The 13,511-nt window shown below is 61.4% G+C and overlaps 1 protein-coding gene across 1 annotated transcript; it reads left to right on the forward strand.

The window, feature by feature from the left end:
* Positions 1-5,808: 5,808 nt before the first annotated feature.
* Positions 5,809-11,878, forward strand: LOC104664941 (cytochrome P450 2W1). Its single transcript, XM_010366639.2, has 9 exons — positions 5,809-5,982; positions 7,281-7,443; positions 8,255-8,404; positions 8,471-8,628; positions 9,913-10,086; positions 10,387-10,525; positions 10,625-10,809; positions 11,336-11,477; positions 11,691-11,878. Exons 1-9 carry the CDS (start codon positions 5,809-5,811, stop codon positions 11,876-11,878), a joined length of 1,473 nt encoding a protein of 490 aa, XP_010364941.2.
* Positions 11,879-13,511: the final 1,633 nt, after the last annotated feature.

Consider the following 13,511-nt stretch of genomic DNA (forward strand, 5'->3'; position numbering starts at 1 on the left):
TTCACTGGTATAAAAAGTGGGGAAGGGGCTGGGGGCAGTGGCTCACACCTGTAATCACAGCTCTCCACTCGAGCCCGGGAGTTTAAGACCAGTCTTGGCAACATGCTGAAACCCTATGTCTATAAAAAATACAAAAATTAGCAGGATGTAGGGGCACACACCTGTAGTCCCAGCTACAACATGTTGAAACGCTATGTCTATAAAAAATACAAAAATTAGCCGGATGTAGAGGCACCACCTGTAGTCCCAGCTACAACATGCCGAAATCGTATGTCTATAAAAAATACAAAAATTGGGCCAGGTGTGGTGGCTCACACCTGTAATCCCAGCACTTTGGGAGGCCGAGGTGGGAGGATCATGAGGTCATGAGATCGAGACCATCCTGGCTAACACAGTGAAACCCCGTCTCTACTAAAAATACAAAAAATTAGCCGGCCATGGTGATGGGCGCCTGTAGCCCCAGCTACTCGGGAGGCTGAGGCAGGAGAATGGTGCGAACCCTAGAGGCGGAGCTTGCAGTGAGCCGAGTTCGCACCACTGCACTCCAGCCTGGGCAACAATGTGAGACTCCGTCTCAAAAACAAAGCAAAACAAAACAAAATACAAAAATTAGATGGGTGTAGGGGCGCACACCTGTGGTCCCAGCTACAACATACTGAAACCCTGTCTATAAAAAATCCAAAACTTAGCCTGGTATAGGGGCGCACACCTGTAGTCCCAGCTACCCCGGAGGCTGAGGTGGGAGGATCATCTGAGCCCTGGGAGGTTGAGGCTGCAGTGAGCCAAGATTATACCACTGCACTGCAACCTGGGCAAAAAAAGTGAGACCCTGTCTACAACAAAAAAGGAAAAGCTCAGAGAAGGGAACGAACCTTGTTTGAGCCCCAGCGATCAAGGCATTGCTAGGCATTTTCCACCCGGGATTCCCAGAGCCTGGAACAGTGCCTGGCACGCTGGACGTGCTCCGTTTATAGTTTGCAAATGAATGAACCCAGTTAAGCAGGTCTCTTATCCTCATCTGACACTGAGAAACAGACTCACAGGGGTCCCATCCCTTGCTGAAGCTTACGTGGCCGCGTTTGTGTTCTCCGCCGCCGCATAACAAAGCAGCCCACTTAGCAGCAGTCATTACCCATGAACTTGCACGTGGACAGGTCTTGGTGGAGACACTCCACGGGGCCTCGGCTGGGTTCGCTCCACTTCCGACAGGAGGATCCACTCAGGATGGTGCACGTGGCTGGCAGGCAGGTGGGCTCAGGGTTGGGCGGAAGCGTGGCCATGGTTCCGTGGGCCTGGGTCCCCTCCACGTGGGCCCCTCTACAAGCTGCTAGGCTTCCCTACAGCATGACGCCTGGGTCCACGGCACAGGTGTCCCAGGGAACCAAGAGGAAACTGCATCACTGTTTGGGATCCAGCCTCTACCGTGGTCAGAAGTGCCCACCCAGATTGAAGGAGTCAACTAGAGAAAACTTTTGCTTTTGAAGAATTAAAAGTTAGTTTTAATCAGATTCCTACTGAGCACTGCAATCCGGGAGAGTGTTTCAGAGTTTCCGTCCTACTGCTCCAAAGCAATGTTTTGGGCCACGGCTTATCAATCAACAGGCGGTGGAGGCTCTGCACCTCCTCAGGGGTAACTTAGAGCCAAATCCGATCGTCAAAGTTCCGATGCAAGAGTCCATCTCGTCATAGGTTATAGCCACTGATCCTGTCAGACGATATGTTATGTATAGGAGGAGGCAAGGGCTAGGATCGTTGACCTTTTTAAAAAATGCAGTGATTTGGCCGGATGTGGTGGCTCACGCCTATAATCCCAGCACTTTGGGAGGCCAAAATGGGCGGATCACCTGAGGTCAGGAGTTCAAGACCAGCCTGGCCAACATAGTGAAACCCCGTCTCTACTAAAAGTACACAAATTAGCCGGGCGTGGTGGCAGGTGCCTGTAATCCCAGCTACTCAGGAGGCTGAGTCACGAGAATCACTTGAACCCGGGAGGCGGAGGTTGCGGTGAACCAAGATGGCACCACTGTACTCCAGCCTGGGCGACAAAGAAGGAAACTCCGTCTCAAAAAAAAAAAAAAAAAAAAAAAAAATACAGGGATTCAAGCAAGAGCTGTGGGAACCTGCGCCGTGCCTGCTCAGTCTCCGGGGCATTCTTCCGGGGGCCACCCAGTCACTGAGGCAGGGCACACACTTCTTTCTGCACAGTTGCAAGGATGCCTTAAACTAAATTTCTGGAACCTGGGTTGCTGAGCCAAGGGACTGTTCCTTTTTGATGTGTGCTGGATCTCCAGTGCGCTGCAAAAGCCTTGGGTGAAATGCCACAGGCCAAATGAGCAAACACGGCTTCTGGCCTCTGCTACTTTGTGTCACAAAGGGGGAAGACCACAAGCCCTCCTGTGGAGGGAGAAGCGCAGTGTTACATTTACGCAAAGACAGTGTGGTTGGGAGAATCTGGGAGGCCATCTCTGGAAGCTGCCATCTGCTACAGCCGACAGGTGCGGGGCTGAGTTTGGAACCAGGTCTGTCTGACTCCAGCCCCTCCGGGGGAGCCCACCTACCCACCCACCCCACCCACCCTGCCTCTGATGTCAGGGCCAGGCAGGACCTGAGCCAGCCAATCAGAGCGCTGCATTCCTCCTGGTCATAGGGATGGCACAGGGCTGAGTATCTGACCGGCAGGGTTGGATCAATCAGGCCTGATCTGAAAAGTCCCGGGCTCCGCGCTTGGGCAGCCAGGCTGCAGGCGCACACGTCTCAGCAGGGCGCTGGAGGTCCGCCGGACATCAGAAAGCAACAATCCCTTGGCTCAGCCACCTGGTTTCTAGGAATTTATTTTAAGATATCCTTGCAACTGTGCCCATCCTTGCAGGTATGGACACATATTTTTAGCAGGATGTTCTGTGACAGCCTAAGATGGGAAACAATGTAAATATGCGCGCCTAGCCATGCCCTCCAGAGCAAGCAACACCTACAGGTGGCCGTTAGAGGAGTATTGTCAATTCCCCAATAACGTTTTTTTTTTTTTTTTTTTTTTTTTTTGAGACGGAGTCTCGCTCTGTCGCCCAGGCTGGAGTGCCGTGGTGCGATCTCGGCTCACTGCAAGCTCCACCTCCTGGGTTTACGCCATTCTCCTGCCTCAGCCTCCCGAGTAGCTGGGACTACAGGCGCCTGCCACCTAGCCCGGCTAGTTTTTTGTATTTTTTAATAGAGACGGGGTTTCACCGTGTTAGCCAGGTTGGTCTCGATCTCCTGACCTCGTGATCCACCCGTCTTGGCTTTTGAGACGAAGTCTCGCTCTGTCATCCAGGCTGGAGTACGATCTCAGCTCACTGCAAGCTCCGCCTCCCAGGTTCACGCCATTCTCTTGCCTCAGCCTCCCAAGTAGCTGGGACTACAGGCCCCCGCCACCACACCCGGCTAATTTTTTGTATTTTTAGTAGAGACGGGGTTTCACCCTGTTAACCAGGATGGTCTCCATCTCCTGACCTTGTGATCCACCTGCCTCGGCCTCCCAAAGTGCTGGGATTACAGGCGTGAGCCACTGCACCCGGCCATAACGAGTTATTTTTAAAAGAGGGCCAGGCACCGTGGCTCACGTCTGTAATCCCAACACTTTGGGAGGCCGAGGCAGGTGGATCACTTGAGGTTAGGAGCTCGAGACAAGCATGGCCAACATGGCGAAACCCCGTCTCTACGAAAAATACAAAAATTAGCTGGGCGTGGTTGCATATGCCTGTAATCCCAGCTACACCCGGGAGGCTGAGGCAGGATGATCACTTGAACACGGGAGATGGAGGCTGCAGTGAGGCGAGATGGCACCACCACACTCTAGCCTGGATGACAAGAGCGAGACTCCATCTCAAAAGAAAAAGAGGCCGGCCCAGCATTGGCTCACGTCAGTAATCCCAGCGCTTTTGGAGGCTGCCACAGTAGGAACCCAGGAGGAGTTTAAGACCAGCCTCTAGACTCCCTCTCTAAAAGAAACTTACAAAATTCCCAGCACTTTGGGAGGCTGAGGCGGGAGAATCACGAGGTCAAGAGATCAAGACCGTCCTGGACAACATGGTGAAACCCCATCTCTACTAAAGATATAAAAATTAGCTGGGTGTGGTGGCACGCGCCTATAATCCCAGCTACTCGGGAGGCTGAGGCAGGAAAATCGCTTGAACCGAGGAGGCGGAGGTTGCAGTGAGCCGAGATTGTGCCATGGCACTCCAGCCTGGCGACAGAGTGAGATTCCATCTCAAAATCAACAACAACAAAAACCCAAAACTTAAAAAATTAGGCCAGATGCAGTGGCTTACACCTGTAATCCCAACACTTTGGGAGGTCAGAGCAGGAGGATTGCTTGAACCCAGGAGTGTGAGACCAGCCTGAGTACCACAGTGGGATCCCCATCTCTACCAAAATAAATGAATAAATAAATAAATAAAGTTAGCTGGGCTTGGTGGTGTGTGCCTGTAGTCCCAGCTATTTGGGAGGCTAAGGTGGGAGGATGGCTTGAGCCCAGGAGGTGGAGGTTGCAGTGAGCCTGTACTCAGCACTGTATAGCAGCCTGGGCAACAGAGCGAGACCCTGTCTCAAAAACAAAACACACACAAAAAAAGTGTTCCCTGAATTAATTAGGTAAGCTTTGCTAGGCAGGTAGGACCCCCAGCCTACCCAGTAGTGGCCCTGGTATAAGGCACTCCCTCCCCACTGCAGCCGCCCAGCCCTGGCCCCGAGGCTGTACCGCAGGATAGAGGTAGTGAGCTCCCCACCACAGGAGGCGTGCAACTGTGGCTGGGGCTTTCCCTCCCAGCCAATCAAAGGGGCCAACTCTGGGAGGGGTGAGGGGTGAGGGCCTCAGCCTGCCAGCCAATCAGGGGGGACCAAACCCAGGAGGGGTGAGGGCCTCAGGCTCTGTGGTTTGTACAGGGCATGGGCAATGCCCCCGAGACAGGCGGTGGGGAGGGTCCCGCCCCACTGGCGCCGGCTCCAGCTGCCTCATGTCAGGGCAGGCTGTGCAAAGCAGGCCCCACTGCTTCTGCTGCCAGCAGCCCTCCCACCCCTCGCAGCGGTTTAGGAGACAGACGAGATGGCCAGGGCTCGTAAACCCCACCACCTACCACCCGGCAGCCCTTCCACATTCCTGTCCTAGCTCAGACAGTTGCATCCCCTGCTGGGCGGCAGCCCTCGAAAAGGAGCAGGCTGCTACCCGGGGTGAACACCCTCAGGAAACGTGTCGGGAGATGCAGGTGGCAGCTTGTGAGGGCTGTGCGATTTGAGGCCCCTCACGGGCCGTCCTGAGGTCTCACTCCTGTCCCTTGCCCGGTGGGGAACTGATCAGAGAAGAGCTGGGTGCACACGGATGGGGTTTGGGAGAGGCCTGCAAACCCCAAGCTCCATAGGGTCCCACTCAGAGCCTGTGAAAGGCAGGGAGCTCCCCTCCAAGCCAGGACCTCGGCCCCAGAGCCCTGTGAATCCCAGTTCTGAGGGGTGGCCAAGGCCGAGGGGCCTGGACTGGTGGGTTCAGCAGAACAGTCCACGGGCTGCATCCTTCTCTCCCGACAGGGGACATGGATGCTTGACCCCAGAGGGCCCCCGTCCTGCGCTCCCCTACCCGGCCCCACCAGGGCCTCAGCCCCACATTCCACGCAGGCCTGCAGCTTTAAGCCGCCTGCTGGGGGCTGCCCTGCAAACTGCTCGTTCCACATTCTAGGGGTGGTGGGGTGGGTGGGGTGCGGGCACGCCCTCCTGGGGAGGCCTATAAGGGCGCGGGGAGGACGGGGCCCAGGAGGGGAGTGGGGCCTCACCAGCCACGTCCTCATGGCCCTGCTGCTCTTGCTGCTCCTGGGCCTCCTGGGGCTCTGGGGGCTGCTCCGTGCCTACGCCCAAGACACCTCCCCAGCCCCCCGGTGGCCCCCGGGGCCTCGCCCGCTGCCGCTCATCGGGAACCTGCACTTGCTGCGTCTGTCGCAACAGGACCGGTCCCTGATGGAGGTAGGTCAGGGAGCCTGGGCAGCTCTCGCCGCCCGGACAGCTGCTGTGTCCTGGCCCCACTCCTGGGGAAGCCGGTCCCCATTTCCACGGCCTGTTCCCTCATGGTGCCGGGCCCAGCGGGGGACGCAGGAGGCCGGAGGGCCCATCCTGCCTTTGGGAAGGGAAAGCCGCCCTTTCCCAGAGGGAAGCAGACACAGTGAGTAAGAAGCAGCCCTGGAAGTGCCACCCAGGGTCCAGCACAGGGGCAGGAGTCTGGAGGGCTCCCTGGGGGAGGCTGTGTCTGCTGAAAGCCTGCAGGAGACCGGGCTGAGGGACAGCAGATGGGAGGAGGGCCTGGGCGTATCAGCTGCCTGCTCAGCCCCTCTTGGCCCTCAGGTGTTCAACAGTAAAAACATTCCACTTTTTTTTTTTTTGAGACGGAGTCTCGCTCTGTCACCCAGGCTGGAGTGCAGTGGCGCAATCTCAGCTCACTGGAAGCTCTGCCTCCCGGGTTCACGCCATTCTCCTGCCTCAGCTGGGACTACAGGTGCCCGCCACCACGCCCAGCTAAATTTTTATATTTTTAGTAGAGACGGGGTTTCACCGTGGTCTCAATCTCCTGACCTCATGATTCACCCACCTCGGCCTCCCAAAGTTCTGGGATTACAGGCGTGAGCCCCTGTACCCGGCCCCACTTCCCACTTTTGAGCCTCTGTTTCCTCATCTGTGAAATGGGAAGAGGACCCGTGCCTCCTGGGCAGGGATGCTGAGGACAGAGAGTATGCGTACACAGCACGGGGCAGCCTGACCGGCTCTGTCGCTCAGTCCTCACTCAGGCAGGCAGGGTCAGCGGGACAGGACTGACCAGTTGGGCAGTTGGCTGCCCCCAACTGTGGGCTGGGGTGCTGCTGGCCGGGCTGCAGCCAAGGACGGTCAGGGTCTCTGGGGGCCGGGCCTGTCAGGCTCTCACTCTGTGCAGACTCTGGCATTTCAGAAAGTGCCACCCTAGCAGACAGCCAGCCCCCATCCCTGCTGCCTGGACTCAGGGCTCAAAAGAGCCCCCTGGGAATTTGGGCTAAAAAGAAAAGCCCACAACAGCCATGCCAAGCACCAGATGGTGAGGGGGTTCTGTGGGCTCCAGGCTGGATGCTGCCTGCTCCACCCTGCACAGCCGGCTGTATGGCATCTGGGCGCCTCCCTCCACCTGCCCCCATTTCCTCTCTGTCCCCACCCCTGCCCAGCACAGGCCGGTCCTGAGGGGGCCTAAAGGGGGCCTTGTGGGTGAGGGCTGCCCGGGTTACGCCTGCCATCCCTGCCAGCTCTCGGAACGCTACGGGCCGGTGTTCACCGTGCACCTGGGGTGCCAGAAGATGGTGGTGCTGACAGGGTTCAAGGTGGTCAAAGAGGCGCTGGCAGGCCCTGGGCAGGAGCTAGCCGACCGCCCTCCCATCGCCATCTTCCAGCTCATCCAGCGAGGTGGAGGTAGGTGTGTGGCCTGCGCTGTGGGGGCTGCTGGGTGTGGCAGCACCTGGATCCCAGGAGGGGTGGGGGCTCCAGCCACGGGAGAGGCTCCCAGGGTGGCCTGGGGAAGGGCAGGCAGGAGCTGGGCCTCCGGGCTGGTGCTGGGGAGGGCCAGGTGCCCACACAGCAGGTCAGGTGCTCAGGACCAGCAAGCAGGTGTCCTTTCATCCCAAGTCAAGAGGGGCCGGGTCTAGTCCAGGGGGACGGGAGTGGAGATGGGGGTGAGGGCCCAGCCAGTCTTACTACCCCTAGGTCAGCCTGCTCACTTCCTGCCCACTCACCTGGCGGGGCTGGCTAGGGTGAGAACCTGGGCTCACCGGGCACATCTGCCCACCTGGCGGGGCTGGCTGGGGTGAGAACCTGGGCTCGCCGGGCACATCTGCCCGCCTGGCGGGGCTGGCTGGGGTGAGAACCTGGGCTCGCCGGGCACCACATCTGCCCGCCTGGCGGGGCTGGCTGGGGTGAGAACCTGGGCTCGCCGGGCACCACATCTGCCCGCCTGGCGGGGCTGGCTGGGGTGAGAACCTGGGCTCGCCAGGCACATCTGCCCGCCTGGCGGGGCTGGCTGGGGTGAGAACCTGGGCTTGCCGGGCACATCTGCCCACCTGGTGGGGCTGGCTGGAGTGAGAACCTGGGCTCGCCGGGCACCACATCTGCCCACCTGGCAGGGCTGGCTGGGGTGAGAACCTGGGCTCGCTGGGCACATCTGCCCGCCTGGTGGGACTGGCAGGGGTGAGAACCTGGGCTCACTGGGCGCTGCATCTGCCCACAGGCATCTTCTTCTCGTCCGGGGCGCGCTGGAGAGCTGCCCGCCAGTTCACGGTGCGTGCCCTGCACAGCCTGGGCGTGGGCCGGGAGCCGGTGGCTGATAAGATTCTGCAGGAACTGAAATGCCTTTCGGGGCAGCTGGATGGCTATGGAGGTGAGCAGGGGGCTGGGGACGCCCCTCCCCAGGCCTCGACGTGCCTGAGGCCTGTCTCCCTCGCAGGCCAGCCCTTCCCGCTGGCCCTACTGGGCTGGGCTCCCTCCAACATCACCTTCATGCTCCTCTTCGGCCGCCGGTTCGACTACCGGGACCCTGTGTTCGTGTCCCTGCTGGGTCTCATCGATGAGGTCATGGTCCTCTTGGGGTCCCCTGGCCTGCAGGTGAGGGGCTGCCTCCCGTCCTCGGAGTGGGGTGGAGCCCGGGGTGCTGGGCGTGCAGGGGAAGGACAGGGGCCCCAGCACTGTCCCCTCTCAGCTCTTGGCCCTCCCACCTTGCAAAAGGAATCAGACTCAAGGGCCTGAATCCAGACCCATCTGACGTTAGCTGGTTGTGTGGCCTCAAACCAGCCGCTGTGCTCTCCAGGAAATGGGGGATCTTGATCTCCCCGGACGCCCTCATCAGTGACAGATGCACCTGCTCAAGGGCGGGGGTGGGAGGCAGGCATGGCTTCCCCAGGATTGCGGGGGCTCCATGTCCCCTCCAGCCCTGACAGTCCAGGCACCTTCCCGCCGACACCCTTCACAGTGCCCCAAAACCACAAAAGTTGATCCCTCTGATGTTTGGAACTCATGTGCATTTCATTTTGCTTCAAAATGTAAAGTTTCCCTCTTTTGGGTCCTCCCCGTATTTGATGTGTGTTTACCGAAGCCTGCATCTCAGGTGTGATACCCGCGTCACGGCTGGACCCAGAGGCCACGGGTCCTGGTCCTCCTGGCTTCCCAGTGGCAGGGCCGTGACGGGAGTGAGGGCAGCGGCGGGTTCACAAGCGAGAGCGGGGGGCACAGCTTCCACCCGTCCTAGCCAGGGTGAGACCACCCTGCCTGCTGGTGCAGCCAGGCGGGCCCGGAGCCCACCTGGAAGATGGAGATTGCATGGCACTGTGTGGTCCGGGGCAGCGCCAGGGCAGCGGAGCGTTCCCTGGCTTTCCCTGCTGGCGCCAGCTCCTTGCCACGGAGGAGCCGTGTGGACCTCGCTACTGGTGATCACGGACACGCCAGGAAGGCAAGTGGCCTGAGGTGTGGTGGGGTGGCTATGGCAGTCACGGAGCACCCGCTGGTGCCAGGCTCACCCCTCAGATACAGCCTCGTGTCCACGGCAGCCCCAACTCTCCGAGGTCTGACGTCTGCTCTGTCTCCCATTCCATGACTCACAGGATGTTCAAGGTTATTTCCACGGTGGCAGTCGCCTCCCTCCTCCCTCTCCAGGATGGAAGGAGGTCCTGCTGTGCAAACCTGCCTGACTGTCCCCTTTCAGGGCACGGACGGGGGTTTCCTGGGAGTCCCTGGTCCTCCTTTGAGGGCGAAGGGTCCCTGTTCTGTGGCCGCCTCCAGCACATCTGCCCAGAGTCCCTGGGTGTGAACACAGCCGCTGGGGACGATCACTGCCTGCCAGGGTGCAGCCCTGGGGCTGCGTCCTCATCTCTGCTCCTCCTGCCTCCTACCCAGCTGTTCAACGTCTACCCCTGGCTTGGGTCCCTGCTCCAACTGCACCGGCCCGTCCTGCGAAAGATCGAGGAGGTCCGCGCCATTCTGAGGACACTCCTGGAGGCGCGGCGGCCCCACATGCGCCCAGGGGACCCCGTGTGCAGCTATGTGGATGCCCTGATCCAGCAGGGCCAGGTGTGCCGGGACCCAGGTCCTCCTCGAAGGCCTGTAGGAGTCCTGAGGGCCACCCCAGGGGAGCAGGGCTGGGGAGGGGTCCATACCAGTCCTGCACCAAGCTCCCCACCTCATGGCTGGCGGGCCCTCAGAGCCTCAGTCTCCTCGTCTGGGAAACGGGGCATCCACAGTGCCTGCCTGGGGGATGGCTGAGCCCAGATCACTGGGGCATCCACAGTGGAGCCCAGGGCTGGGCTGGGTCTGTGGGGTGGGGGACAGACCCCAGATCATCCCACTGAGCCCTGCCCCATGCCTCCGCAGGCGGATGACCCCGAGGGCCTGTTTGCTGAGGACAACGCAGTGGCCTGCACCCTGGACATGGTCATGGCCGGGACGGAGACGACCTCAGCCACACTGCAGTGGGCCACACTTCTGATGGGCCGGCACCCGGACGTGCAGGGTGAGACCCTGGCGCCGGGCGAGACGACACCTGCCCCCGGGGGGACCCCCAGGGCCGAAGGACGGCCCTCCCACCGACGTGGCCCACCCCTCGCCCCAGGCCGGGTGCAGGAGGAGCTGGACCGCGTGCTGGGCCGTGGGCGGCCTCCCCGGCCGGAGGACCAGCAGGTGCTGCCCTACACCAGCGCCGTGCTCCACGAAGTGCAGCGGTTCATCACGCTCCTGCCGCACGTGCCCCGCTGCACCGCCACCGACATGCAGCTGGGCGGCTTCCTGCTCCCCAAGGTGGGGCTGGGCCTCCCTCGCCCCTTCCATCTCCTTCGGGGTAGGCCTCGGCGGGGCTGCAGGGGAACTGGGACGGCTGAGCCTCCGGTGGGTACCTGATGGCCCAGGGCTCCCCAGCTGGAAGCAATAAAGGGCGTCCAGCCAGAAGCAGGAGGGAGGCAGCCCTCACCCCACAGCCCAGCACTTGGGGCTCTGGCCAACAGACCTGGTGCCTCCCTGCATGTCCTGGGGTCCCCTCCACGTGTCCTGTGGGCATCCCTGTCCATGTGTCCTGGGGGGTCCCCTCTGTGTGTCCTGGGGTGTCCCTCTCCGTGCATCCTGGGTGTCCTCTTTATCCTCGGGGCCCCTGGCTGTGTGCCCTGGGGTCACATGGCCTCCCTGGGTTCGGGTGCCTCACCCGCAAAGTGGGCTAACACCAGGTGTGGTGGGTGTGGCAGGAGCTACATCCTGGAATGAAACTTCCCTATCTGGGCCCCGTCCCACCTTCCCTGGGGCCCCCCTCTCTGTGCCCTGGCTGCCCCCTCAGGGCACGCCCGTGATTCCCCTGCTGACTTCGGTGCTGCTGGATGAGACACAGTGGCAGACCCCAGGCCAGTTCAACCCGGGCCATTTCCTGGACGCGAACGGGCACTTCGTGAAGCGGGAGGCCTTCCTGCCTTTCTCTGCAGGTCGGCAGCCCTCGTGGCTGGGGTGGGGTGGCACTACCAGGGCTGCAGGGGTGGGACGTCCCCAGCTCCGCCTGCCGCCTCCACTCCCACCTCCTGATCTCAGGTTCTGAAGGCAGCTGTGGCTGCTCCTCCGCCCCCCTGGGGAGGTCCCCACCCCTCCCCTCCAGGAGCAGACCTGGCACAGCCCACTCTGTGCCTCGACTTCCCCTGCAGGCCGCCGTGTCTGTGTCGGGGAGCGCCTGGCCAGGACGGAGCTCTTCCTGCTGTTTGCTGGCCTCCTGCAGAAGTATTGCCTGCTGCCCCCGCCTGGCATCAGCCCGGCCTCCCTGGACACTACGCCTGCCCGGGCTTTCACCATGCGGCCGAGGGCCCAGGCCCTGTGCGCAGTGCCCAGGCCCTAGGGGCTCCCCCAGTCCCCGGGTCCTCCTGCCCACTCCCCTCCCAGCCCCCAGCTCGGACTGCTCTGGGAGGGCCCTGAGAACTCCCACCCCCACACCCACAGGGTCAGCAGCTGCTTCCGGTTACACCCAGGCCTCCCCCTGCCCGACCCTGTGGGATCCCCACTCCCTGGTGCCATCTGCAGCTCAGTCCCTGCCAGCCCCCAGGAGCGCTTCCAGGGCCCTGCCCACTCTCCCACCCCTGAAGCTGCACTCCCACCCACCGAGCTCCCCTGAGGGCCCACCCAGCTGGGGCTGCAGAGAGACAGCAGGTGGCTGCATCCAGCCAGAGACAGGCGCAGACAGGTGTCCTCAGCATGTGAGCCCTGCACCCGCCAGGCCCTGGGACTCCTGCAGACCCCACTCTGTTCCTGTTCCTGGAACGGTTCCTGTGGCTGTACCTGGAGGCAGTCGGCCTGCAGTGCCAGACTGTGAGCCACACCACCGGGGCTGCCCTTGTTCCTCCATGCGCGTGACAGGTGCAGGGAGGCGAGGCCCACATTCTCCTTTGGAGACAGGAACTGGAGCCGGAGGCTCCTGGGTCTGCCCCATTTCCTGGGGACCTGAGCAGACCTATTCCACTCCGGGCTGTTTTCCCCTCTGTGAAGTGGGTGATGGTGACTGCGGGACCCGTGGCGCGTGTGCTGGGACACCTGGTGTCTGAGACGGCCCTGGCCCCCGTCCCAGCGCAGAGCATGCATGTGAGCAGCAGGTGGCCCCTCACAAGAAAAGAGGATAAGCCGTGGTGCGTTCCCACCTGCACCCCATGGAGCGGTGCCCCAAGGCCAGGACCCGGCAGCCGGGACACACGGGCGGGTGTACGTATGGCAGGCCTCACACTCCCTGGTGGGGCTGCAGGGTCCCTAAGTCATGGCGGGGCTGCTGCTACGGAGGCTGCTGGACCTGCTGAACCCGCTGCAAGGACCAGAAGGGGTGGAGGGAGGGGGGCTCAGCTGCATCTGCTCACGTATTTCTGGGGAAGAGCAGGGACAAGTGCTGGCTTCACTATTCTCCTCTCAGACATTTGAAATATGACACTGAAAACTTGAAAGGGCAGAGAGAACGGGGTCCCGGCGCCAGGTGGGGCCACGCGACACCCCGTCCAGTGTGACTGGTGAGCCCCTCTGGAGCTCTGGAGGGCGTGGAACATTCCAGGGCAGGGGCTGTGGAGAGTCCCTCCCAGCTGTCGTCAGGGCCTCCTGGGTGGGGTGGAGGACTCAGGCCCCGCCCTCCCGGTCCCGCAGGGGACCCTCATGCCCCCACCTTACATTGGCCTGGGGTATTCATCTCCGCGGGCCCAGGGGAGCCCCAGGCCCACGTGGGGAGGAAACGCTGACCCTTTCCCGCCCCGCTTCATGGAGGCCCAGCCGACGTGAGGGATGCCCAGTGCAGGGGGATGAGTGACTGCTGAGCTTCCCCTCAAAGCACTGAGACAAATGTAACCCCAACCCCAACCCGAACCCTGACCCCGCCTGCCCGACTCACGCAGCCTCTCACCCCATCTCACCCGGGAAGAAACAACCCGGAGAGATCACAGGGCTCCTCCCCGGGGCGCAGCCAGGGCCCCCAAGCCAGGCGGTCCAGACGCCTCATCCTC

Source organism: Rhinopithecus roxellana, chromosome 6 (assembly GCF_007565055.1).
Source record: "Rhinopithecus roxellana isolate Shanxi Qingling chromosome 6, ASM756505v1, whole genome shotgun sequence".
NCBI classification, from domain to species: domain Eukaryota; kingdom Metazoa; phylum Chordata; class Mammalia; order Primates; family Cercopithecidae; genus Rhinopithecus; species Rhinopithecus roxellana.

Excerpts from the sequence above, each read along its gene's own strand:
- LOC104664941 (XM_010366639.2), top strand. The coding sequence starts at position 5,809 with ATGGCCCTGCTGCTCTTGCTGCTCCTGGGCCTCCTGGGGCTCTGGGGG. Across the intron at positions 10,087-10,386 it reads CCCTGATCCAGCAGGGCCAG|GCGGATGACCCCGAGGGCCT; the intron begins GTGTGCCGGGAC and ends ATGCCTCCGCAG. Across the intron at positions 11,478-11,690 it reads CTTCCTGCCTTTCTCTGCAG|GCCGCCGTGTCTGTGTCGGG; the intron begins GTCGGCAGCCCT and ends CTTCCCCTGCAG.